Source organism: Fusarium oxysporum, chromosome 10, assembly GCF_000149955.1.
Source record: "Fusarium oxysporum f. sp. lycopersici 4287 chromosome 10, whole genome shotgun sequence".
Taxonomy (NCBI): Eukaryota; Fungi; Ascomycota; class Sordariomycetes; order Hypocreales; family Nectriaceae; genus Fusarium; species Fusarium oxysporum.
In genome coordinates this window covers 674108-699116 of record NC_030995.1, presented here as the reverse complement: position 1 = coordinate 699116, position 25009 = coordinate 674108, and the positions used below count along the sequence as shown (strand labels likewise).

The 25009-nt window shown below is 49.4% G+C and overlaps 11 protein-coding genes across 14 annotated transcripts in view; 7 read left to right on the top strand and 4 right to left on the bottom strand.

Moving 5' to 3' along the window:
- Positions 1 to 90: 90 nt before the first annotated feature.
- Positions 91 to 1976, bottom strand: FOXG_21264 (uncharacterized protein; the record flags this gene model as incomplete). Its single annotated transcript, XM_018401586.1, has 7 exons — positions 1645 to 1976; positions 1563 to 1589; positions 1276 to 1507; positions 1061 to 1225; positions 385 to 1011; positions 252 to 332; positions 91 to 201 (listed from the first exon to the last, which is right to left on the bottom strand). Exons 1-7 carry the CDS (start codon positions 1677 to 1679, stop codon positions 91 to 93), a joined length of 1278 nt encoding a protein of 425 aa, XP_018253183.1. The 5' UTR covers positions 1680 to 1976.
- A 4757-nt stretch (positions 1977 to 6733) lies between these two features.
- FOXG_21263 (uncharacterized protein) lies at positions 6734 to 8568 on the bottom strand. Its single transcript, XM_018401585.1, has one exon. It carries the CDS (start codon positions 8382 to 8384, stop codon positions 7896 to 7898), a length of 489 nt encoding a protein of 162 aa, XP_018253182.1. The 5' UTR covers positions 8385 to 8568; the 3' UTR covers positions 6734 to 7895.
- FOXG_13813 (CMGC/RCK/MAK protein kinase) lies at positions 8297 to 14368 on the top strand. Of its 4 annotated transcripts, XM_018393829.1 has the most exons (5): positions 8297 to 8655; positions 8699 to 10604; positions 10664 to 10893; positions 10951 to 12207; positions 12265 to 14365. In XM_018393829.1, exons 3-5 carry the CDS (start codon positions 10726 to 10728, stop codon positions 13135 to 13137), a joined length of 2298 nt encoding a protein of 765 aa, XP_018253180.1. In that variant the 5' UTR covers positions 8297 to 8655; positions 8699 to 10604; positions 10664 to 10725; the 3' UTR covers positions 13138 to 14365. The 4 variants fall into 4 exon arrangements, with proteins under 4 accessions (XP_018253180.1, XP_018253178.1, XP_018253179.1 ...); XM_018393827.1 differs by having other exon boundaries at positions 10951 to 14368; XM_018393828.1 differs by having other exon boundaries at positions 8699 to 10893; positions 12265 to 14368.
- Positions 8651 to 9290, bottom strand: FOXG_13814 (uncharacterized protein; the record flags this gene model as incomplete). The annotated part of the gene is made up of 2 exons (XM_018393830.1): positions 8651 to 9032; positions 9232 to 9290. The coding sequence occupies 2 exons, from the start codon at positions 9288 to 9290 to the stop codon at positions 8651 to 8653; spliced, it is 441 nt and encodes a 146-aa protein (XP_018253181.1).
- Positions 14369 to 14993: 625 nt separating the features above from the next.
- Positions 14994 to 15344, top strand: FOXG_21262 (uncharacterized protein; the record flags this gene model as incomplete). Its single annotated transcript, XM_018401584.1, has 2 exons — positions 14994 to 15190; positions 15236 to 15344. The coding sequence occupies 2 exons, from the start codon at positions 14994 to 14996 to the stop codon at positions 15342 to 15344; spliced, it is 306 nt and encodes a 101-aa protein (XP_018253176.1).
- A 223-nt stretch (positions 15345 to 15567) lies between these two features.
- Positions 15568 to 17094, top strand: FOXG_13812 (uncharacterized protein; the record flags this gene model as incomplete). The annotated part of the gene is made up of 4 exons (XM_018393825.1): positions 15568 to 15836; positions 15884 to 16135; positions 16183 to 16711; positions 16762 to 17094. The coding sequence occupies 4 exons, from the start codon at positions 15568 to 15570 to the stop codon at positions 17092 to 17094; spliced, it is 1383 nt and encodes a 460-aa protein (XP_018253175.1).
- A 546-nt stretch (positions 17095 to 17640) lies between these two features.
- FOXG_13811 (uncharacterized protein) lies at positions 17641 to 18096 on the top strand (the record flags this gene model as incomplete). Its single annotated transcript, XM_018393824.1, has 2 exons — positions 17641 to 17863; positions 17945 to 18096. The coding sequence occupies 2 exons, from the start codon at positions 17641 to 17643 to the stop codon at positions 18094 to 18096; spliced, it is 375 nt and encodes a 124-aa protein (XP_018253174.1).
- A 481-nt stretch (positions 18097 to 18577) lies between these two features.
- FOXG_13810 (uncharacterized protein) lies at positions 18578 to 20194 on the top strand. Its single transcript, XM_018393823.1, has one exon. It carries the CDS (start codon positions 18635 to 18637, stop codon positions 20003 to 20005), a length of 1371 nt encoding a protein of 456 aa, XP_018253173.1. The 5' UTR covers positions 18578 to 18634; the 3' UTR covers positions 20006 to 20194.
- A 92-nt stretch (positions 20195 to 20286) lies between these two features.
- FOXG_13809 (uncharacterized protein) lies at positions 20287 to 21595 on the top strand. The gene is made up of 2 exons (XM_018393822.1): positions 20287 to 20434; positions 20484 to 21595. Coding segments are annotated over exons 1-2 (891 nt in total). The 5' UTR covers positions 20287 to 20433; the 3' UTR covers positions 21374 to 21595.
- Positions 21596 to 21867: 272 nt separating this feature from the next.
- FOXG_21261 (uncharacterized protein) lies at positions 21868 to 23748 on the top strand. Its single transcript, XM_018401583.1, has 2 exons — positions 21868 to 23620; positions 23674 to 23748. The coding sequence occupies exon 1, from the start codon at positions 22874 to 22876 to the stop codon at positions 23246 to 23248; it is 375 nt and encodes a 124-aa protein (XP_018253171.1). The 5' UTR covers positions 21868 to 22873; the 3' UTR covers positions 23249 to 23620; positions 23674 to 23748.
- FOXG_13808 (uncharacterized protein) overlaps positions 23018 to 25009 on the bottom strand; it is a 4224-nt gene continuing 2232 nt past the window's right edge. The window contains exons 3-4 of the mRNA XM_018393821.1: positions 23792 to 24982; positions 23018 to 23738 (exon numbers count right to left, since the gene is read on the bottom strand). Coding sequence (XP_018253170.1) covers positions 23379 to 23738; positions 23792 to 24982 — 1551 coding nt within the window. The 3' untranslated portion in view covers positions 23018 to 23378. The remainder of the gene's footprint in view (positions 23739 to 23791; positions 24983 to 25009) is intronic.

Sequence of the window (25009 nt, the reverse complement as noted above, 5' to 3'; positions counted from 1 at the left end):
CAAAAAAAAAAAAAGAAAGAGACTAAAGAGACTAGTCGGAGGTCTCAGTCAAAGAAACAAATCTGGGTTGTGCTGCATAACGGCCTTCTTCTAGTTGCTCAGGGCGTCAAACATGTTGCGACTCTGCATGGAGTGGCCGGATCGCTGGCGCCCGGGTGAGTCCTCAGCTTGGTCCATGATGTTAGGCTGAGTGAAGTAGCGCTAAAGAAAGAGTCAGATAATAAGTCATTGCTTGCCATGAGTGCACCTACATCGTTTATCTTCTTCCACTTGTTGTTGGTGTGGAAGTTGGCCTGTTGCTGCCTTCTGAGATCGGCTTGTGAGATACGGTTCTGTATCAAGTGTTAGTCTGAGATCAAAGCCTTATTGATTCAGTATACTTACTTGCTTTCCGTTCCCCCACTTGTCCTCACGTCGGGTTGAGGCCTCCTTCATAGGAGGGATGTCGTCCCAGCCGTCTGCGATCTTAGCACCCTGGTCGCTTTCTTCGGTAGTTGATACTTCGGATGCCGAGCTGGACATGACGGTGGGGTTCTTGGACGCAGTGTGCCTCTGGCCCATAGGGTCCCAAGCGTTGAAGGTGATCTTGCGGGCGGCAGCCGCCTCCTCCTGGTCCTTGCGGAGAGTTGTTGCAGTCGAAACACTACCGGTGGTGCTTGAGGTGGCAGCTCGCTGGGCTATTTTCAGGCCGCGAAGGTGGGGAGGGAAATCGCTTGCCATTTGAGACACTTGCGGAAGAACAACCTTTGAGCTCGAGGATACAGAGTCTTCGTCAATAGACAGGCTTGCGAGACGCTCTGGCAGCAGTCTCTGGAGATGAGGGGGGAGTGTAGCACGGCTAGAAGTTGTTGACATGTTATCGCCAGCAACACTGGATGTCGTGGACGCGAAATTTCGAGTCGTAGAAGAGTGAATCGTCTGGGATGAGCCTCGGACGACTTCGTTGAAGACTTTGTTGTCGTCTTCGTTGTTTGGGTCTAAGCCAAGTGACTCAGGTGAAGTGATAGGTGCCTGTCTGATGTTATTGATTCCGTTCGATCTCCTTATGTCTATTGCTTACTCCAGGGAGATCATCTTCATCGAAGAACTGGGCAACCTCGACAGGCGCAAGGTAACCTTGACTCATCATCTCTTCTTCCTCTACGGAGACATGACCCGTAGCTTTGGGGATCGGAACCACTGAGGGCTCTGCGACTGTATCCCATGCGACACATTGAAGACATCGCTGTTTCACGTTAGCTAGATATTGACACCACAGCTCAGAAAAGTCCTTACCCAATCCTCAAGTCTGCGCTGGTTCAGGGAGAAGGCATCATATGGGAGTGTTCGGTCGCAGCCGACGCACCCATGCTCCAAAGCGGGAGTTGAGTTATGTTCCTTGCAGATCATTCCGGTGTTTTCAGGATCAACCTTTCTACCGGAGTCTATCAAGAAGCGGGTGTTCCTCTGTTGGGCCTTGGAGAACATGTTCAAGGGCTTCCACTCGTTACCTGAAGCGCAACGAAACCTGGCGAGATTAGCAAGTCAAGCACGAAGACATACAGGATAAGGGTTGATGTTACTGAGTTGGCGCAGCCTCGTAGGCTTTACTATATATAACTTCTTTTAGCTTTGTTTAATTCTGATGTTGATGGACAAACTCACGGCTTGTAGCCTCCTTTGTTGTCGTTGCTGGGCATGGCGATTCGTGAAAGGAGGTAATAGAAGAAGATTCAACTTGAGGTCCCAGTGCAGATGAGATGTCTTCTGTGTTTGCGGATGATTTCAGCTGCGAGTGGGGAAATGATAGAAGAGTGTTAGAAGGATGTTTGGGTTGTATGCGCTCCTGTTGACTGCTTCAGGTCAGCAAATAACAAACTGACACTCGGCGAATTCAGCAACCTCAGTTGCTGGTGTTGAAAACAAATGAAATAGTAGAATAAGGGACCCTTTTGTAAGGCTGATGTCGGATCAAAGTAAGAGATCCGATATTGTTGAGGGTTGAGTGATGAGGAGGAAGGAAGGTGCGAGGCTCGTGCGCTTAGGAGATATTTATTGGTAGTGGAGGCTCTCGCAGCGGCTTCAGTGGCAGTGAATCACTCTCCTCAGTTATCAATAATGAACAATAGCTTGCAGGCGGGTAGTGGCAGTGTTTGGGGAGTGCCTGTTTGCTCTTCCTGCCTCAGGTTGATACTACAACCTGAAGCACGCACTTTCAAGTCTCGCAAGTCTACATTTTGACTGGGCAATTCTTATCAAGTATACCTTGCACTTCCTCCCTTTGAGTACAAACCTTTTCTGTTTTTAACCACTGTTGTGTCGGCCTGTTATAGGGGTCTAAGTGTTGAAACTACTGTTAGGTGAAGTTGAACAACTACCTAGGTAGATAACCTCCTGTATAGTTGGAAGTAAGTAAGGAGAAGGTAAGAGAAGCAGAAGAGGTAAAATCATCCTTTCGAATATTTTGCTGTGTATTTGAGTAAGTGAGTTGCTGCAGCTGGTTCAGCAACATCATATCAAACAACCCATGCTGTATACATCATCGATGATGTTTGCCATGAGGATGGAGCCCATATCATATAGAACAAGTTATTGAAAATCACTACTGCTCACAACTCAGATTAGATGGTCGCTTCATTGGCGTAAGCCACTTAAAGAGGCAACGTTTTGCAATTTCTTTGTTGGTGTTGATGTGCAGCATCCCGCGGCCATCAACCCCCTTAACAGTCCATGCACTGACAGATCAATACTGAGAGCATACATATCTGAGTTGCAGTTACAGTCACATCAAATATAGTTCTGATACATGTGTCACATATCATATTCACGAAAATCAATAAATGAACTTGTATGAACGTAAATTGTTAACAGTTTAGGAAGTCTAAGGTGGATGAGGCTCAACACTGGCCCACAAGCAATGTTCATCTGCCACATGGGAATCATCGTCCTAATTACACCCTACACCCTCTTTCATCTCATCGACATCGATCAAATTGTCCCCAGTAACTAATCACCATGCATGTCAAGTTCTTTATCCAAGCTTCCTATTTCAGTGACAAAGACAGGGCTAACACGATGCCCAGTCGCTTCCGACATTTTCACCGCCATCTACCCTACAGAAAATCGAATGAAGGCTTCACCGCTCAAGCGGAACCGTCCATAGCGTTAAGTTAGCTCGCTGCCCAAACCCCAGACGATCAGCTGGCATTGTCCATGAGCTTGTCGATTTACAGTTACGCCGATCACGATAAGGCTGTGCGTTGTCTGCGGACTGTGTGCATCTTCGATGGCTAGAGATGCTCAGGTCAACGAATGTACCGCGCTGTATGATTGGCATAACCATCTCGGCATCCGAGCGTAATCGTACTCACTGCAGGTATTTAGAAAACTGCAAAAAGGACTGACTGCAGTACCTGTCAGTTTATGGCAAGATAATTCTGCATCTACCCTGCAACTTGCGAGAAGCTATTGGCCTTCATCGCGTGGCTGGACGGGAGCATGCAAGTGACCGCGCCAGCCGACAAGCAAGCATCAGTCTCTCAACATGCTGGGGTCATGCCATGTTGCTGCAGTGATCTCAACGGACGTGTCAAGCTACTGAGATATCCATTGACTATTCGTTGCTAACGGCGTGTCTACGGTAGAAACTGGTATCCATCGTCAGGTTAAGCTTGGCGAACGACCCATCTACGGTGGCAGGCTTCATCCATCTTCTCAAACCCACCATCGATAGACTCGTTCCAGAGAGGCGACAAGGTCAGGCCTAGACTACAAAAAGACGCCCTTACCGATACAGGTTGGCGGTCTTCCAGATCAGGTCGATCCCATGTGGACGATACTCGTCTTGGCCAAAGGATCTGGGGTAGGCAACCTTTTGACTCGCGCTTGTGCAAGCCTCAGCACTGGGGCTGAAGTTAGATGTTCAAAACGGCGTGACAAGCTCTGAGCCATGAGAAAACAAGAAGTTGGCGCGCTTCATTGAAACAAGACTGGTAGCAAGACCTCCGAGAGAGACCGGTGCTCTGGAAATAACCTGCCCGTTACAAACAGCTGGTCCCTGAATCCGTGCTCCACGATAAGCTGTTGTCGGTCCACCGAGCGAGCATCGGTTGCGATGAGCATCACTGGGTCCTGGATACAGTATGAAAAAAAAAACAAAATAGATCGACAAGACAACGCGCTTCGTGTCCAATGGTCGTGTCAGTAACACCACTGATCAATGACTTCACCATGAGTGATGCCGCTGTGACAGTCAACCCAAGCGGGCTAAGATCGACTACGATAGCTCTCGGGATGGACAGATATCGCCACATTCGTCCAATTCCACGCAAAGGAAAAGCATGCATTAAACCCGGCCAATACGGAACTGCCAGCTCAGGTCCCGGTTGGCGGATCATCAAGAAAAACGCAAGGCTCAGTCGGTCATGGTCACTCAGGACAAGGGGAACACGTCAAAAGTGAACCCGACAATGCGGTGACGGAGCATGGGTCCATAACTGCTCTACAGCCGAGCTTTGAGTCTCAACCTCAGGATCACAGGCCCCTTTCCAATGCCGGAACCGCTGTTGAGAATTTGCTTTTTGGTAACCGACGATTTTTCTCAGACGATGCCGATCACCAAAAGCTAATAACTCATACACCGTTCCTAGATTCTCGGACCTTCTGAGTTCACTTTACTGTTGATAGTGCACACGCTAGAGAAGACCAACGGGCTCGAGGCACTGGTGGAGCAGCACGGGGCGTCCCATCGGGAAGAACCCTTTGGCGCCTGCACTCCACAAATGTTAATTGATGAAAAACGTTAGGTCAGTTGATCTCAAGGCTGGCCAGGCCTTTGAGAAGCGAAAGAGGTGGCAGGAAAAGCGAAAGTGAGGCATTGAGACCAGAATAGACGAGGGCTGGAAATACGAATAATGGTGCAGGCATTACTCTTGTGGCGCAGGCTTGATCACGATCTTCAGCCAATTGATTTGATCAACAGACAGGGCAGAGTCAGCACTGCAGAGAAGAGATGGTAGCAAAGGTTTCATGGCTGATGATGTGAGCCGAGCTACTCAAACAGGTACAGGCACACTCTTCCAACTCAATGGTAGGTTGTTGGAAAAGAAACGGCATAATGACGACAATGTTGGAGCTAAATCGATGGGATCGAGGCACAGTTTTCAGATACGGCACGGCACGTCACGTTCAGGCACATTTCGATCTCACAGCATGTTGAAAGCTCAGTACTGGTCATAAGCCAGACCCAAAAGCAAGTCTTCGTTTCAGAAAAATGCATTGCTCCAGCCTCCATCTGTGCGTGCCGCGCTTGGGCGTTGAGGACCATCATGGAGGCCATATCTCACGGCAGGTCGTTCACAGGGTCTTCTCTGAAATAGAAATCATGATCCCTTCAAACTCAGCCATCATCGGAGGTCCCTTCAAATGGTCGGGCTGGGAACTGAGCGAACGGGCCCGTCAGAGATCTTAGGCACCGGCTTACTCGCATCATCTATCATCTGTGCATTCGGTCGCTCAAGTGATAAACGTGTCGCGCAGGGAACTCCTGGGCATACATAGCCTTGGGTCGTGACAGCGCATAGCCGGTTACGAAGCGACGCGCCAGCTAGAGCTTTGATTGATTGAATGATCGACTGGGTTGAGAATGCAGGGACAATCGCATCAGAGTTCACCCCGCCTGCTCTCCTCGAGACAATTAAGGCCTAATCTTGATAACTACCGTTATCTATGTACTTGGCCATTATGACCGGCTGCATGATTCGAGGCTGGTGTACAATCGTCAGTCAACGGCTCTGAAGACTTGCCGTGTTTCACGCCGCGGCATTGATAACAAGACCAACACCGAGGGAGGCATCCAATCTACCGTTCACTGCGTGAGATAATCAAAAAGCAACGAGAAGGGAAATAGAAGGGGAACATCAATGGGGACGACAATCATTCACGACCGCTGCACTGCGCTGCGAGATGGATCGACGCCTAGGTCGTCCAGTCTGTTGGGCCAGGATAACCTTTCCTTCGAGAAGGTCTGCTAGACTATTCTACAACACCGGTGAACCCGGAAATGCTACCGTACGGTACCATCGTGACAAGCTCGCCTATAAATTTGTTGCAGGCAATCTCCGTTCCCCGGGCGTGTGTCCTTTGCATTGGGTCGATCCTGCAGCATCGTGACAGACAGACGAGTCCAGGATCGGGAAACGTGCCCCGAGTAGGAATTAGCAATGCACGGTGCAATCGTGGACATGGACACAGAAGAAGATTGGCTTTCACGAGTGCGACTCTTGGTGTAGCCCAGGGGTTTCAAACAATGGGGATGGATGGAGTGAAGCATAGTACCTGGACGTTTGGTACCTGCAGCAGCTTTCTGGAAAGTACCGAATGGAAGGGCCACTGACCCACAATTAGGCATGAAAAAGAACCCGTACGGACTACACTGTACCTGGCAGGCGGATGTTTGGTAATTAACGGCCAGTGTGAAATTGGCCGGGCCCTGTCGACTTACGGTCCGGCGGCTGGCCCCTGGCAGACGGCCCCACACCCCGGACGTTGGCTCGAGGACCGGTGGGATGGGATGGATCAGCATGATACTGAGAAAAGAAGCACCCAATCTTGCTCGCGAAAGGATCAATCTCGCATGGATAATGAAATTCTCGAGTCTTCTTAGACCCTTGATCGAACATTTCTCGGCATACTGAACAATCTCTGATCTTATGCCAGCCAGACAATAGATCGGGACTACCCTGATGTAAGTGACATCCTCTGATATATGATATTTGTATCTAAATGACGTTACAACCACTGAACAAACCTGCTTACACGTTCATCAGGCACAATGACACCATGTGTATCGATCATAATGCACAAACAGAGGCTGGAGTGGTTTCCAGGAACCACTTTAGGGCTCACAAGTTGAGATGATCGACTGTGAAAGGCTGAAAGATGGGACAGAACAGAACCTTTAGCTCTAACGGCTAAAAACCCGGGTGGCGTCTTATGCCCAGTTATGCCCTGAATGGCGCTGCATAATTCGCACTACCAACGGACTTGTACACGTGTGTGACAAGGGCCTGTACGTTTCGGAAAAAGCTGTTCCTTGTTTCCATCACATCAACCTCTTGACGCTGCATTGCTTAACCCTCTTGTCACAGCTTCAGCAAAGCCCTTTGTCATTCCCAAGCGTGTTAAGTGATTCCCCAGCGTGTTTCGTCACTTCAACGGTCACAATGCCCCTCGTCGATATTCCCCTCTCCTATCCCCTCCCCCTTTTCTTTTTGCCCTCCAGGCCCCTGTGAGCATTAATCCCAGGGCACGTCCCAGCGGAAGGAAAAGCACCCAAGGCTAGGCTGGCTGTTTGATTAATGCCCCCCCGGCTGTTGGACGACGGCCTCCCGCACGTACCAATTAACCCACGAGGGCCCTGAGGTAGAAACCTAAGGTTTGGGGATGAACGAGGGGCAAAGCCCAGAGGCCATTTCATGCGACCCCGAGACAGCGCCAGGACGTGAGAGGGCCTTCTGTAGGCTCTTACGGATGGAATTTGGCAAGAGCGCCACTTAAGTAGTTGGAGATTAGGTATGAACCTGGATGCTCGATACGAGTTGGAGGTTCTTGCAGGAAAGACCTGCTTGACTGCGCCATTCATCTGAACTATTGATAGATAAGTTGCGGTTGTGCAACGGCCAATCTTCGATATGCAACCCAGGGTGCTGTGGCGCGAGGCCACGAGAATCGGCCGAGGCTGAGGCGGCAGAGCAAGCGCGTGTAGCGAGTAAGAAAATGCGTCTGCTCCAAAACCCACGCGTCTGGCGTTCTAACCGTGTGCCAATTTCACCATTTTGCTTGGCTCATTGAAAGCCAAATTACAGCCTGCGGGGAAACACAGCATTGTGATACCAATAAATTGTTCGCCCGCGCCGTTAATCTTTGTTCGAGTTCGAGGCATGAGAGCGGTGGTCCTGGGTGACAAGACAGGCTGGATTGCTCATCTCCCAGGGCCTATCAATCGTGATCTGCTGCCGCGGTTGGTAACGTCTTTGGGCCCTTGGGGTTACTGTCACAAATTGCGACAATTTGCAGCTCGGAGAGCCATGCCCCAAAAAAGAAATAAAACACGGGAAAACATTGAAAGGTCCCGCCGCGCCACGAGATTGAGATTGGCCTTGGACACTAGGATGCTCATCGCTTTGTTCCCCGTGATTGTAAGTGAACTGACTATGATTATGATAGCACCTCAGGCACAAAAAGTTCCCAGTCAAGGTCGGCAAATAAATGGTCGATGTCTGCAACGCCGTCATCGCCGGTGCAAAATCCAATCCTAGAAAGCTTCTAGGGGGGGCCAGGGGAGCTTCCCCCGGTGGCCCTAGGTCGTTTCTTGTGGTTTCGTTCGTCCCCAATTGTTCGGTCATCCATTTTCTTCAGTGCTAGCGAGGTTACGAGAGTCGTTTCCATTTATCTGGGACCGCGGTAGACTGACCCTTATTTCCAAGACCAAGAGCCGACTGGACTGGGACTGACTGGGACTGACTGGGTTCAAGATGAAAGGACTAAACCGCCCGTGATCTCTGTAGTGTCATGTCATTCGCCGTCTGCCACTTTTCACGTCGGGCATTCTGGCCCATACCAGTGGGCAGCCAGAGTTGAGAGGGCCACACGACACCATGAAAAAGACACCCTAAGGTTCGTTTGGTGTGCTCTTCTGACTCCCTCTGACCCTCCCTAGGAAGTCTTCAAATGATCCATTTCTCAGAACCTTGCACACCCATTGGATCTTGTGCGGTTGCTCTTGGATCCTAGTTTCATTCTTCGCTTGTCTACGACAGTTTAACATCTTATCCTGAGATTGGGAATTTCGCGTGTCGCTGTCTCCGATCTGATAATCTCTCTGATGGGTTTCTTCCTCCCTTTGCCCATCTTTTTGCAGAATACCAAGGTTGAACAGCGTGCTTATGCTTATTTCTGCATGGGATGGCTGTGAGTCAGTACTGTACTCTGACTTGCAGCTTGAGATCAGCGCGAAATGAGGTACCGGTACCACCAGTGCGCCGTGACTCGAACTAAGTTCATAAGGCTTCGTTAGCAGGTCACTCTCCAGAGCTTCTGAAGGACTCCCGTGTGCTCCCCGCCAGCCCAGTCTGCTCCCGCTGCCATGGGCCTTTTCTCCTCTCAGTGCGGGCTCTCACAGTGCTCGCTGTCAGGTCTCTTTCAGGGCTGCCTGGGGTGCGTAAGTGCCCTGACCGGAGCACGGGTACGTACCCGGATCTTGGCGAATAAAGCCTGAACTGAAAGTGTCGCTGTTGAGCTGGGTTTTCCATTTCTTCGACAGGGGCGCATTTTAAAGTGGAGAACAGAGAGTCGTGATGGCGTACAGTGACATGTGCTGGCCCAAAATCTACAGTTGGCCGGTGACATGGATACCTTTTTTCCCAGCCACCTTTCTACAGCGCGCAAGGTTCCTGCAAGGTCCCGCCTGCAGCTCGCAAGTACTTGGACTTGACCTCCTTTCCCGTTGGTGAATCCTGGACAGAGCAAAGTCTCCATTGCTTCTTTTTCCACGGCTTCGCTGCACTCCACTCACTTTGGCTGTTGACGGATACCACGACACGCCCACATCTTTTGGTCTCTGTCTCTTCTCACGCCCCCTTCGTGTCTCACCTGTCGACGCCTCTGGTACTGACTCTGGCTTTGGTCTTTTTTGGGCTTTTCTGGGGGGAACTTGCTTGCTTCAGTATAGGTTGGTTGTTCGCTCTATCTTGTCTCCCTGGACTTTAACCACGTCAGGGCTCACCCCATGTTCAGCTCACCTGCAGTTCTCTCTCTCTTTTCTTCTTCTTCCCCTCTTCTGACATATTCAATAATGGCAATGACAATAAACAACATCTATTGACGTCGCGCAACAATCGCTGAATCAATAACCCCCCCGGGTCATTATTCAAGCATCCTTCGCATTAATCACACTAAGAGGTAGAGCGGGAAACTCTTCGCTGGGGCCTCTCTTTTGGGGAGCAGAGCAACTGGGTTACCTTACCTTAACGTATTCGCTAGTGGCCTGAGGATCCTGCCCCGATCGGCAGGTTCAGTTCAGTTCAGTTCAGTTCAGTTCAAGCCACTCCCCCCCTGGCCCGTGGCCCTTGGCCCTTGTCAAGAGCTTTCTTTCGCTCTCCTTTTCGTTAATATCGACCCTATCCACTTCTGCAATCACCCTCACTTCAAGTCACTCCTTTTGCTCTTCTGGAACCTGGACCCTCTGGCGAGATCTCATCTCCTTTGATTGACGTTTATTCTCATCCATCGTCGTCTCGATTAATTCTAAACACTTACATCCCGTCCCCTCTTTCTCGACCTCCCATTGTTCAGTTCCATTCACTCATCTATCATCAACTTCGTTACCTTTACTGCCGCCACATCCCCTCAATCCGATTAACAGTGCTACTACTACTACCACGAGTAATTGCTTCAGGGACCAACATTGCTATATACAATTGCACACACTCGCTGCCACACCCACCCACCGTCAGGTCCCACGCTCGTTCGCCGCCGTTTTCCAAAATCAACTTGTCCGATCTGAATGCTCCGGTAAAACGATTTCTAGCTCTTTGAGAGAGCTTCTTGTTTTTGGATCCGATTAGGTATATTCACTTGGCTGCCGTCCAATTCGGGGACCCTCCGAATAACAATCGTACCCCAGGACCCCAACTCATTCGCGTGTCACACTGCATCCGAAATAGAGTCCCCTCGATCACAACCGACATGATGACTGTTCAAAATGACTTGACCTATCGGGGTGTTTCTGGTCAACAGCTTGCCCTCGAGGATCGATTTGAAGTATTGAAGGAGATTGGCGATGGAAGCTTTGGCAGTGTCGTTCTTGGTAGAGTTCGGACGGCTGGTGCCAACGTTGCTCGCCGAGGTACAGTGGTAAGTCAATACGATGTGCACCCTCTTGTGTGACAGCTCCCGTAACCATTTCTGCAGGTCGCTATCAAGACAATGAAGAAGAGCTTCGAGTCGCTAGCACCATGTTTGGAGCTCCGCGAGGTCGTCTTCCTTCGCACTCTCCCTCAACATCCTCACCTAGTTCCCGCTCTCGACATCTTCTTGGACCCCTACACCAAGAAGCTCCATATCGCCATGGAGTACATGGAGGGCAACCTCTACCAACTGATGAAGGCTCGCGACCACAAGTGTCTCGATAATGCCAGCGTCAAGAGCATTCTTTTCCAGATCATGCAAGGTCTCGAACACATTCACTCTCACCACTTCTTCCACCGCGACATCAAGCCCGAAAACATCCTAGTCACTACTTCTAGTCACAATGAATCTGGCAACACCTTCCGCCGATACTCAGCTCTCGTTACTCCTCCTTCAACACCACCCACATACACCGTCAAAATAGCCGATTTCGGTCTCGCCCGAGAGACACACTCAAAGCTCCCCTACACTACTTACGTATCAACAAGATGGTACCGTGCTCCCGAAGTTCTTTTACGAGCTGGAGAATACTCCGCTCCCGTCGATATCTGGGCTGTTGGTGCTATGGCTGTTGAGATTGCTACATTGAAGCCCTTGTTTCCCGGTGGAAATGAGGTTGATCAAGTTTGGCGAGTTTGTGAGATTATGGGCAGCCCTGGTAACTGGTATAACAAGTCCGGTAACCGCGTCGGTGGAGGAGATTGGCGTGAGGGAACCAGACTCGCTGGCAAGCTTGGTTTCTCATTCCCCAAGATGGCTCCCCATGCTATGGACACCATTCTGCAAACACCCCAATGGCCGACCTCCCTCAGCCAGTTCGTCACTTGGTGCTTAATGTGGGACCCCAAGAACCGCCCAACATCATCACAGGCTCTTGCTCACGAGTACTTTGCCGATGCCGTTGATCCTATGCGACCCAAGTCTTCTGCTTCTCGAATTCTTGGACGCAAACAGTCTGACCTCAGCCGAAGCAGCAAGGAGGCTGCTACTACTACACCCACATCTGTGAAGCAATCTTGGTTCCGCAAGTCTCTCATCGGACGTTCTGAGAGCACTGACCTGGCTACCATGCAGGCCCAGACAAAGGATTCCACTGCCCCCAGACCCGCACCTGTACATGCTTCATCGGCTGTTGAGGCATCCACTGCAAAGGTTCGCCCAGCTGCCGGAAAGAGGACCACTTGGACAAATGGCCCATCAAACGTAGCGCCCATGCCTATTCTTCCCACTGCGCGACCGATCTCGCCGATCCCTGATGCTGTAAATGCCCGCGCCAACAACACATACGACGACTCTTACGCTAATGGACATGGCCAGGGGAAGACCAAGAAACTTGGCCGACAGCTCTCTGTCGCTTCAAGCACAAACAACTACACAGAAATGCATCGGCAACAGGCCGAAAGGGCACTCAATGGGAATTCTGGCCTCGCCTCCCCTCCGAGTGGACAGAAGGAGAGCTTCTTTTCACATCTCAGAAAGCGTGCGCGGCGGTTCTCGGGACGACATCAGACCCCCGTCTCACCCGCCTATGACGACGACCTGGAGGCCCAGGTTGGATGTGGCCCTTGGGCTAGCAACCGGTCGTCCATGGTTATTGACCAATCGCAACAACAGGCTCCCATTCCTAAATCCGAGGTCTACGAATCCCTGGACAAGGCCCTCCGAGATGTTCAGAACAACCTCGATTCGCGACCTCCCGTTCCGCCCAGTCACCAGATCTCGCCTACCAGCACCCTCAAGCGACATCACTCGCTTCCTCAACACCAAGCCCGGTCAGTAGACAACCTGATCGGTGCTGCTCGAGGTGGGCCCATCTCTAGCCGAACAAGGAGGGCCCAAGCGACACATGGCGTACATCAATATGAGGCTCCTGATGAGGAAGACGAGCTTCTAGACGAGGCTTTGACTTCTACTCAACGGGCCGTCAAGCGCATGGAGCAGAACCAAAATAAGCCTCTTCGACAGTCGGCTAGCAACATTGGGTTGATGAACCCATACCCTACGCCGTCACCCTCAGCCAACGGTAATCAAGTCCTGTTTGCCGATGGTCACGAGGCTGTTACCCCCAGGCCACTGGATCTTAACAAGAAGACTGATAACCAGTATAAGTGGCCCACGCCACCATATGAGGAAAGCGAGTGGGCAGCATCAGCAGCCGCTAGTATCTGGGCTGCTGGCAGTCGCTTCTAAGTGTTTCGTCTTGACATACTGTTACGATTACGTCCAGTGGCGCCGAAAAAGTTATTGATATCGACTCGCATGGTCATGGTGTTTGGGTGTTTGGGTTGAGATATGCAACCCCTTTTCTGATCTTTTTATCATTGTTGTAACGTGGGCGGTCCGTTTGATTTTTGGGCATAACTGGCTTGACTATACATACTTTATTCCTCCCTTCGATTCAGCACTCAACATTTTCACCAAATACCCGGCCGCAGTTTTATGCCGCCTTCTGCACATTATTATTACTATTACCTCTTCGCCATCTCTCACTTTTTGAACCGTTTGCTCTTCTTCGTTTTTATACCTTGAGTATCAAATACCCCCTATAGACCACAGGCGAGCGCAGCCGCAGCAATCTGCTTGAAGCAATACCATACACATACCACTCAATCAATTTCTTTCCTTTGTCTCACTACTATATAAGAAAGGTGGAAAGGAGTCTGAGGTGCTTGGGCTGAATATGACCGGCCATTTTCTTTGTCATATCCTTGGGTTATCTTTGCTTGAATGGACAAAAAAGGGTCAAACAGGACGCCTCCCCAGGAGATGGACAAAGTGACGGCCAGAGCCATCGTTTGCTTATTGAAGCATGTAAAAAAAGTCAGCGAGCATTTTATTATCCCCCCACCTTTTCAGTCAATGCATTGGGAGACTGTCAAATCAATAGATGGAGTCTTTCGCCGGCCAGGATGCCCGACAAAGCAGTTTGCAATTTTATGATCAAAGTATATAATTTTACACGCCCCGGCAACAGGAGAAGGGGTGCCTTGGTATGAGGAGGGGACCATGGTGTTAATCAACAAAATATCAAAACAATTACTGTTTCATGCGCTCTATGCGATTTCTGCTTTGACTGCCCAATGGCCTATGTGAACTAAGCATCGTGGGCTTCATCGAGAATGTTGGCGGTCTCATTAAATCGATAAGAAGGTTTCTGCCTCCCTTTAGTAGTGGGGGACCAAGTCAGAATAATGAGGCAACATTTGTAGAAAGCGGGGAGGCAGCCAAATTAGAGATTGAAAGACAAGAGATGAGGTGGCTTGAGTAGTGACATGCATGGTATTATTTGCACAATATTAAGCTGTGATGGGAATAAGCAAATCTCTTAGGCTTTATAATATTACTATAGTTCACACGAGTGACCGTCAGGGTGTCATTGTTGCGAGACACAATGTGATCGATGGCATTGAGTTTGGTGAGATGAATCTGAAAGAGATCTTTGTGAAACGATTGAACAATGTAACTCGAGTGAGAGTTGAGTTGAATTGAATTGAGTTGGTGAGAAGATATGGATGAAGTGATCATGGTCACGTGGCCGGCTAGACGAATATCACGACGCTTACCTTAGGCAGCACTCACCTGTCCTGGTAAGCCAAGACAAGAACTGACGACGAGCAGTGACTATTACGAAACGGAGACGATCTCTGTATCTCTTTAAAACGTGTCAAACGCTCTTTTTGTCCTCGGGGGTCGTTGACGACTTTTATCAAGTGTTTGTTCCTGAACCGTAACGTTAGACGTTTCACACGAAGCGACCGTCGAATCAACTGATTCATGTTGGACGGACTTTGAGAAAGCCGAGATCTTTGCGACGATCTTACCCGTGGATAATCTAAACATCTCACGAATTTTGGATCATCTCATTTTCTTGAATATCGCTTCTTTCTGATCACTCACCATCATCCCAACCAAAGAAAGGCTGGACTGGATCATTTTACGCGGGGGAGGGGTAAATTCGGTGTTGGCTAAAGGATTCATGGACTAATGGATGAGCATTTAACTGAGAAACTCGGACCTCTATCAGTATCACTACCAGTCAGCCCATCATGAGTCTCAATCTGCCAATGCGACCTAGCACAAGCAGTCAGCGGAACCGGGACAGTCGTAATAATTACTTCAACAGTTATACCCCGCCAAGCTCCACGGAGGCTATCAATGGGCCTGTTAGAGAATTGGTTAGGGAGCAGACGCCTCTGAATGATCGCTTGATTGTGGGTGTTGATTTTGGAACTACGTTTTCAGGGTGAGTACCTCAAGCTGAGAGAAAACATGAAGCTAATGTTCGTAGTGTTGCTGCCGTATACACTTCTACCCCTGATGATATAGAAATCATCAAGACTTGGCCTGGCGGCAATGGTATCACATCGGACAAAGTCCCAACGGAGATTGCCCTATGACTTTCCTCCCAATGCACCACAAGGCACTGAACCAACAGTAAAATGGGGTTCCAGTTCAAGCCTGAGGAGTCACGTCTACGCTGTATCAAGCTCTTCCTAGACCGTTCTCAAAAACTTCCCTTTCTACGTCAGCCCCCTCGACACAGCCGCACAGCTCAAGCGTTTCAACAAGAATGTCGTCGATGCAGTAAGCGACTACTTAACTCAGATTTACAAGCACACGATGGACACGCTCACCCGTAGGTACGGCGAGTCGTTCATGGCGTCGACAAAAGTTGAGTTTGTACTCACTTGTCCGGCTGTTTGGAGTGATGCTGCAAAGAACACTACACTGCAGGCTGCTGAGAGAGCGGGTATGGGGTTGAGGTCTGAGATTCAGATGATCAGTGAGCCTGAGGCTGCGGCTGTGTATACGCTTAAGGCGATTCAGCCGAATCATTTGAATGTGGGTGATAATTTTATTGTTTGTGATGCTGGAGGTGGTACTGTTGAGTAAGTTTAGCAACCCCTTCATCTAGCATGGTACTGACAATGCGCAGTTTGATCGCATATAAAATTATCTCACTCAAGCCGCTCCGTGTAGAGGAGTCCGCGGTTGGAACAGGAGGGTTGTGTGGAAGTGCTTTCTTGAACTATCGATTTGAAGAACATGTTAGAGGCCGTCTTGGCCAGACTCGTTTTGATGAGATGAAAGCTAAGAAGGGCAAGACATGGCAAATGGGTCTTCGATACTTTGAGGAGTTCGTGAAGAGGAACTTCAATGAGGATGAGCACCAGGAAGTCAATGTTCCGTACGTACATCTCGCCGTCTCTATCTTGACCTTGCTGACATTTCTAGCTTCCCTGGCCTTCCTGACGATGAAGAGGCTGGGCTAGACTCGGGCTTCCTCGTCATGACAGCAGAACAAGTCAAGGACATATTCGAGCCCGTGGTCAAAGAGGTCTGCGACCTTGTCCAGGGCCAAGTCACAGGCCTTCGCTCAAAGGGAGGCATTGTCTCGGGCATCGTGCTGGTTGGAGGTTTCGGTCAGAGCGATTATCTATATCGTCGACTCAAGAACCACTTTACCAGCGCTGCTCCGCCGCCGTATAGCGAAAGGCCTACACACGCCAATGCCAATTCTATACAGGAGACAGGCTCCATTGAAGTGATGCAGCCTGTGTATGCTTGGACGGCGGTTGTGCGAGGTGCTGTCCTGAGGGGACTGGAGGGCAACATGGTCATTTCTCGTAAGTCGAGAATGCACTATGGTACATCGTATGCTACTGTGTATGATGAGGATAAGCATTCGGTTAGTGAGCGATACTGGTCTCCCTTATGGGAGCGCTGGATGGTATCTGACCGGATGCAATGGCATATTGCAAAGGTACGTCTCCTCCTTTGATGAACTCATTCCCATCTTCTAACACATCTCAGGGCGAGGCTCTATCACCACTTGCGCCCATCGCATTCCACTACACACGTAACTTCCGCCCCGGTCAATCTCTCATCGTCACCGACGATCTCATAGCATGTGACGCGGACGAACCACCCGCAGCTTACACTCGCGACCTGATCCACGTGTGTACCCTTACAACAGACCTCAACGCCGTTCCAAGGAGTTTGTTCACGAGATTGACGACGACGAGGGGCGTTGAGTTTGATAATTTGGATTTCACACTGGAGATGAGGGTTGAGAGTGCGGGCTTGGGATTTGAGTTGAAGGTCGATGGGGTGAGGTATGGAAGGGTTGAGGCTGAATTTCACTAGGGCTTTGATTTAACGGAGTTATACGTGAGATATGGGTTAGAAAATGTGCATATATATCTATTGACTGAGTTGATCTTGGTTCTCATCTGTGTTCCTATTTGATGAAGTGGCAAGTGGTGACATCGTAGGTTTGGCCCAAGTGGTTGGCTTCTTAGTTTCTCGCTCACCTTTCATTGGCTTAAGTCATTGAATCTTGTATCGACTCTACCCCGGGCTTGTTCTCGAGTTTAGCATTGTTTAAGAGTTAGCCTACTCCTTTGTTCGCCTCTAGACTCGACTTACATGAGGCTTGACTTACAACAGGCGATCGCGAACACGCACGAACACAACATGTTCAGCCATTACTTTCTCACTTCCAATCTCCAGAACAGATACCATGGCTTGACAGCCTAGCAACAACTGCGCAATACGAAATCTCATGCCACACATATAAAACCACTGCCCATCACCTTTACCTTGGAATCACAGATTAAACAATACAGTTCCAAATATGTGTCAAAACAACAACTAATATTTTAATACGCACAAGGTAAGTAAACACTCAAGATGAGCTCCTATCCAAGTTTCCAATGGCCCAACCCCCAGGGCGTCTGCTGCTACCGCTCCTTCGACAACCCCAACGACCACTCCATCATCGCCATTAAAGTCCCCTGGCTCCAATGGCCCAACGACCCGCTCGAGGATGTCCATTCATCCTGGTGGGTAATCCGTGAGAAATCATTCGCAGCTGTAAGACTCTGGAAGAAGATTCTACACGAGAAGCTCGAGAGTGAGACGCACTATAAACATATGAAGATCACTAGCATTGTTCTTATGAATGAACAACTTAGACTGACTATTGATGATTTAGGAGAGGGAGATGATCATCTGAAGTTGTTCTATGGGTTTGCCGCTGATGAGATTGCCAAGATGAATGAGGTCAAGGGGCTGGATCTTGGGAAGGATGTTGTTAAGTGGGTTGGGAAGTGGGAGAGATGCTGTTCCTGTGTTCAGGAGGATTAGGAAGAGAAACACAGCTCTTGTCTAGGAGGGTAATTTCTGGGTATCATACCTGTAGCCGTAAGGGTATTTATGGTTCAGTCGTTTCAATCAATACATTCATAATGCCAACTTCATTCGAGACTTTTCATCGTGAGGATCTGAAGATAACTGGTTTCGCCATGATTTATAATACATGATTATTTCATGAACACCTGCGGTCTATTATGGTGTAATCATGCCAAGAAAAGTATGAGAACTCATCTTTATCTACACTCATGAGGGAGATGTGATGAGTTTGATACCAATATTTAGTCCTTATTTTGTATTAGTGATCGGAATTTGAAGCGATAACTACTTAACAGGCTACCTAGCTCGCAACAAGACAACTCATCTGATTTATGATTGTACTTGTTTTAATATGAAATGTCTCGATTATTGCGGACATTTATGATCTTCAATACGTCACTTGAAGATGGCTTGCCCTTCCACTTTTCAAGGTGGGGCACAGACATCAACAATTCTTCAACTTTCACTCTTTCACACTCATTCGATCCTCAAGATGACTTCTTCAGAGCATGCGTCAGCCCTATCAAAATGGGCACATTCTCAAGGCGCAACTATCAATCCCTCTGTTGAAGTCACTCATTTGCCTGAAACAGGCCTCTCGTTCCGCGCAAAAGCGCCTACAGCGCCCTTTGACACAATCGTCAGCATCCCCTCGTCTCTCACGCTCTCATATCTCAACACTCTTCCTGGTCGTGATGACCCTAAACCTTTCCCTGCGGGATTTCTGGCGCAAACACCACCGCATGTAATTGGCCGTTTTGTTCTCATCAAGCACTTTCTATTGAAAGGAGAGTCTTTCTGGGCGCCATATATACAGGCTTTACCGCAGCCTGATGACCATGATTCATGGTCTCTTCCGCCATTTTGGCCAGATGAGGATGCAGAGTTATTTGAGGGGACGAACATCGAGGTTGGCGTTACGAGCATAAGAGCCAATGTGAAGAGAGAATTCAAGACGGCGCATGATCTTTTGGCCGCTGAGTCGTGGGAGCTCGAGCTTCTCAAACAATTCGCATTGCCATTGTACCAATGGGCCTACAGTATCTTCTCAAGCAGAAGTTTCCGTCCAAGCCTTGTTCTTGGGCCAGAGGATCAGCAACGTCTTCCTGAAGGTGTCAAGCTAGACGACTTTTCTGTTCTCATGCCGCTATTTGATGTAGGAAATCACGATATGACTACCAAAGTGGAATGGGTACGCAATGAGAGTATCAATGGCTGCAGTCTCAAGGTTGAAAAGGCGTATCAGGCTGGGGAGCAGGTCTTCAACAACTACAGCATGAAGACAAATGCTGAGCTACTACTGGGATATGGGTTTATGCTCCCTGAGACAGAGGAGTTACACAATGACTATGTTCATGTGCGGAAACGACAGCCTGCTCATGGTGAGGCTACAGAGGAGTATTACGTCTCTCTACGACCCATTCGAGACCCCAGCTCCCTCCTCGCACGCTCAAAACAAAGCGTCCAGCTCAACGATGGTACCCCTATTCTGGGAGCCTTCCAGCATGTTCAGCACGACATGGTCTGGGACATCTTCTGCACCCTCGCACCACCCGAACAACGCTCGACCCTTATCAGCGAGGGCACAGAGCAAGAGCAGCAGGAGAAGTTTTTCAGTGGCCAGGTCAGTGAAGATGGGCGAATGTTCCTTCAGCAGACGGCGGCCATCATTCAGCATAAGGTCATGCAAGAGCTGGAGAGGTTGCTTGAGACGGACGTGGAGGTTGTGGGCGGAGGTGACCTGACGAGGAATCAGCAGTTGGCGCTGGATTATAGAGCGAGGTGTAGGAGAGTGCTTGAGAATACACTTGAGGCTATGAATATGGAGGAGTTGTTTGGGGAAGATGAAGAAGGGGGTGAATAGATGGATGCCTGCTGGGGACTGCTTCACTACAGGGCTGAAGCTATGAGGTTAAACTTGATAGAGGCTCTAAAACATAGATCAGGATAGATCCGTGGCGGCGCAAAGGAATAGCCAAATAAAAAGAGATAGTCGTTTGCTGAAATTTCTCGTTTGAAGATGCAAACAAATAGTTTCGTGGTAGGTTGTGGTTTAACTCTCCATTCACATTGGCCAACTTGTCCAGTCAGAATTAGATGCATCTCCACTCTCATCAGCTCTTGATCTTGATCTCATTGCAACCTCTGCAACAACAAGATCGGTCAAGCATCCAGCGCATCTCATATATCAACAGAGGTGCCTTCACACGACTTACACGATTCACCCCACCCCCGCCATCATGACACCTTCATCAGACCTCAAACTGCTCGATCTCATCACCGCCATTGACAAGTACATACTCTCCTTCTTCACGAATTTCACAGAATACTAACAATTCCAGTGCTCCTCTCGACTTTGCAACAAACTATGCCCCCTACTACCGTCTCTTTCTCTCACCCGACCCTCGCCCTCATGGCTTCATCCTTCCCCGCCACAGTCTCCCTAATGCCATGGCCTGCATCCTTCACTATCGACCACGACAACCGCACCGTCACACTAAGCGAACCTCCATCTGGCTCAACACTTACAGAGCACGCAAACTCCGCGTTTCAAGAAGCTGTTGATAAAGCCATTGGCGATGACCTGTTTCCTATTCTGCACAAGGAACACAGTGAGTACTTTCGCATAGTCGGCGCAAGGGAGTTCGTGCAGGTCGAAAGGTTTGCTGCTCCGCTGTTTGGCATTGCGACGAGGGGTGCTCACTTGACGGGGTATGTACGCGGTGATGATGGGAACATAAAGATTTGGGTTGCGAAACGAAGTCGTCACCTCTTCAGCTACCCTGGTCTTCTTGATAGTACTGTCGCTGGTGGTATCAAGGCCAGTGATACACCACTTGCATGTATCAAAGCTGAATCTACCGAAGAAGCTTGTCTTCCGCCAGATCTCGTCTCATCGAGCGTTGAACCGGCGGGAGCGATAACGCTGGCGAACATCAACCAGAAGTCAAAGCTATTCCACTCAGATATAATCTACGTCTTCGATCTAGAGATGCCGAAGGATGTTATTCCTCGACCGGGAGATGATGAAGTGGAGGAGTTTGTGCTGATGGATTGTCAGGAGGTGGCACAGCGCATGTTAGCAGGAGAGTTCAAGCCGAATGTGTGCCCTGTTATGATTGATTTCTTGGTCAGGAAGGGGTTCATCACGAAAGAGAATGAGGATGACTTTGAGGAGATCCAGAAGAAGTTGAGGAGGGAGATTCCTGTGCCGATGGAGTCTGATGTGTAGTGGTGATGCAACTTGAAATTATTGGCCTATCATGAATCAATGGCCTCTTTTTACTTGAGCTTTTTCGGGAGTTCATGCTTGAAAGGAAGGCTTAGGACTCCTGTAGCATTTGAGTATACAACCAGGCCCAGGTAGTTGGTGTACGTTGTTACACTCTCTGCTAATTACAATAGTTTCATATAAGTTGATCACATCATACGAAATCCAAGTGATGAATGAGCCTCTTCGCCACAGCAAGGTGCACCAAAGAATCATCGCCTGTAACGAATGTCGAAAATACAATGCCTTTGTGTGCACGAACCAATCCCAGTTCATTTGACTTCTCAAAACTACCACATCGTTTTTCCCTAGCTAGCAATCTTTACCAGTCTGTTACCAGTGTTAGTCACCAAATTCTCGAAGGCCGTATTGTCCAGGGTAGTCACCCTCACACTGTTTGCTGTTTTGGCGAGGCGAGGTTCCTTCCCGAACAGTACTCCTCCCTCCCCCGTCAGCCCACCAAAAAAGTCCACCTTACTCCCCCCAAATTTCTGCCAGCAAAAGAAAAAAAACCTATCAGCGACAAAATCACCGACGACGAATACTGCATTTTACGACTTGAATTCTCAGACAAATAACTCACCGTACTTGTCAGAATGGCGAGATTCAATGGGTTGTTATCGTATTGGTACGTACTTCTCCTCTTTGTCTGCTGACCTTCTTGAACCCCGCCTTGCCACATCAGACGGCCTCTGCTTCACGCCGACAGAAGCAAAGCACTTGTTTGATATGCACTGATGGCCATTTTTCTCTGCATTATACTCGTAAGTACGAGACTATAATGTCTGTTTTATAGCTTGCCTCCAGTGTCGGCATGACTTGCACCATTTTCAGATCTTTTCGTATTGGCATGTCTCTTCTCTATTATGACATTCTCCTACGGCGTTCAGCCCGTCACTGACATCTTCCCTTCCACATCACAACCTCTATGATTCACTCACACTCCTCCAACTATATGCTTTTCTTTCTCCTTTTGTGGTTTGATTTACTCTCATGTCTTTCTGGCTCAAAGTCGACACTCTTGACGCCTCAGAAGCATCACAAAACTCGGTTACCTTACACCAAAGACCAACACAAACGACACTCCACTTCTGCACCACGACTGAGTTTATGATTATAAACTCAACCACAAAAACCTTTCTTGCGAAATGCCACGTTGTCATACCAAAACAATCGCTTCGGAAGTCCGAGGTAATTGGAGCCACGTTGTGGCCAGTCGCAATCAAAGACAGAGATTCGCCATCATAGCACACGGAAATGCTCTACGAAAATGGTTTGTGCCACTATATGATGGCTTCCAAATGACACCGAGAGATCGATCTCTACGCGCCAAACAGACACTCAATCAACCTCGAGTCGTTCGAGTTTCCCGGCCAAGCGCCCAGCAGCACTCAATCATATCTGTTCCAATATGTACATCACAGTACGCGACAAAATGGGATAACAAAGTTTCTTATCGCTATGGTTACATCTAAAGCCACAAACTACCGACAAGCGGCTCAGATGCCCGCTGCCATCCAACTTCACCTTGGCGCATATTACCAAGCAACCATGCGTTATCGATTCTCCCCAGTCAGGGTATCTCCCCAAAACTATGGCCTTGCCCCCACGAAACCTCAGCAAGCCACACCATTGCTTTCCCGCACCAGAAAGCCAGCTATTATCATATCGCCCTATGTCTTTGTGCGCCAGGTACTCCCTGTTGATCCCAAATGTCCATGTTCGTTAAGAACTATGACGACGTCTTCATTATCGATTCATCAGGCTTGGTTATGTCTGCCTCATCCGAGGCGGCATGCTCGCGTATTGTTCAAGCACACCGCGTCACCCCTTTGAGCAACCATGACACCTGGTGTAGCCATGTGGCTGGGTATAATGGTGGCTGATGCTCTCCGGTCGACGAAACATCCAAGCTCCCAAAAAGTCATACAACTCATACAGTCCATCTCTCAGCCCGACGCCATGTCTACTCCTCCTCCGAGTCCGATTCATCACTGGACTCGGCCGTAGGTGTGGGAGCCTGCAACACGGGTTGATTATCGCCAGGCTCCTGGCCCGGCCGGTACAAGTTGCTGAGATCACGAAGCTGCGCAATCCGTTCCTCTTGTTCACGGGCACTCATGGGCTTGTTCTTTTTGGGCTTCGCCGATGTCGATGATGCCTTCGTATGCTTAGGCGGCGCTGCCCGGGTCACTTCTGGAGAAGATGGCACGTTGGTGTCCTTCCCGAATCCAGGCAACACCTTCTTACAGAGTTCCCAGAGTTTGAGCAGAGCCTCATTGCTCAGTTGGTCAATGTCCAGCTCGAGCTCTCCGTCGGTGTTCTCCTACAGGGTCGTTAGTACATTGTCACTATCATGTGCAATACTGGTGAACTTACATTTTGACCAGTGTCTCGCTTGATAATATCGATAGCGCGGTCAAGCTGTGCACCATCAAGATCATTGATAGCAGAAGCGATAGCGTCCTTGTCTGCAGCGGTGAGAGTCTTCTTCACAGCCTTCTTGGTGCCACTGGGCTTCTTAGGGTTTGCCACACTTCCGCTGGGTTTGCGAGGGGCAGATCCACTGGGCTTAGGCTTGCTCGGCTTACTGGCCTTCTTAGAGGGTTTCTCAGGATGCTTTGTGCGGTGCGCACTGAGAGCCTGTTTCGCCTTCAGAAGACTTTCTTGTACAAGGTTAACGATACTCTTCTGCATTGCCACCATGCTCTCATTGGGCGAGTCGGCACACAGAAGGTCGGTCAGCTTCTCACTTTCCTCCCTCAGCTTTGTCTCCAGGTCCCGCACTTCCTTACTGTGGTCTGCACTTGGAGGAGCTGCTACCTCATCGCCATCGGCTTCCTCGTCCTCATCTTCCTCGTCGCTACCGTGGGAAGCAGCAGGAGCATGTGCCTTGGCGTGTCTGGCTAACCAGCTGTCCTTGTCCTTCATCAAACTGTTGTAATAGTCCTCCAATTGAGAAGCTACATACGACACAGTGTTGCCTTGGTCAACACTACCGTTGAAGGTATAACAATTGGAAAAGATCAGCCGCACGTTCTTGTCAAAGTCCTTAATGTTGGTGATGTCACCACTCTTCAGCATGCGAGCCACCTTTCCAAGATCCATGGGCTTCTTGATGATGGAGTAGTAATGTGGAATGTTGAGCCCCTCAGCATCAACTGGTTCCATAAACCAGTTGTTGATGGCGTGGTTCTTGGGGTGCATCAAATCGTTCAATACCTCTTCAGAGAACTGCAGCTCAGGCTTAAGCTTCTTTCGCGAAGGCTTGGTGGTATAGTCAATATCCTTTGATTTGGGAGCACGGACGGTTCGTTTGGGACGATCGCCCTCAGTGGCAGATGAGGCACGGCGCAGTTCGGTAGCAGCGGTATTGGCTTCTTGAGATCCAAGCCGCGGCTTTGACGACACGCTTTCGGCAGCGGGACTAGCGCCAGGTCCAACAGATGGCTTGCGAGCAATAGAATCACCGAGAGAGCTGATACGCGACTCGCGGGGAGGCTTGGGCTTGGGTATCTGTTTGGGCTTGACTGCCTCTTCTTGGGAATGGTGGCAACTTCTTCCCAGATGCTTCGATAGCATTGAACGCAGCAGCAG

What these genes read in the sequence shown, in the direction of transcription:
- FOXG_21263 (XM_018401585.1), bottom strand. Translation starts at nt 8,384, where the DNA reads ATGACCGAACAATTGGGGACGAACGAAACCACAAGAAACGACCTAGGG.
- FOXG_13813 (XM_018393827.1), top strand. Translation starts at nt 10,726, where the DNA reads ATGATGACTGTTCAAAATGACTTGACCTATCGGGGTGTTTCTGGTCAA. An exon ending in TTGCTCGCCGAGGTACAGTG is followed by an intron (nt 10,894 to 10,950) that starts GTAAGTCAATAC and finishes CCATTTCTGCAG; the next exon opens with GTCGCTATCAAGACAATGAA.
- FOXG_13810 (XM_018393823.1), top strand. Translation starts at nt 18,635, where the DNA reads ATGACTTCTTCAGAGCATGCGTCAGCCCTATCAAAATGGGCACATTCT.
- FOXG_21261 (XM_018401583.1), top strand. Translation starts at nt 22,874, where the DNA reads ATGGTTACATCTAAAGCCACAAACTACCGACAAGCGGCTCAGATGCCC.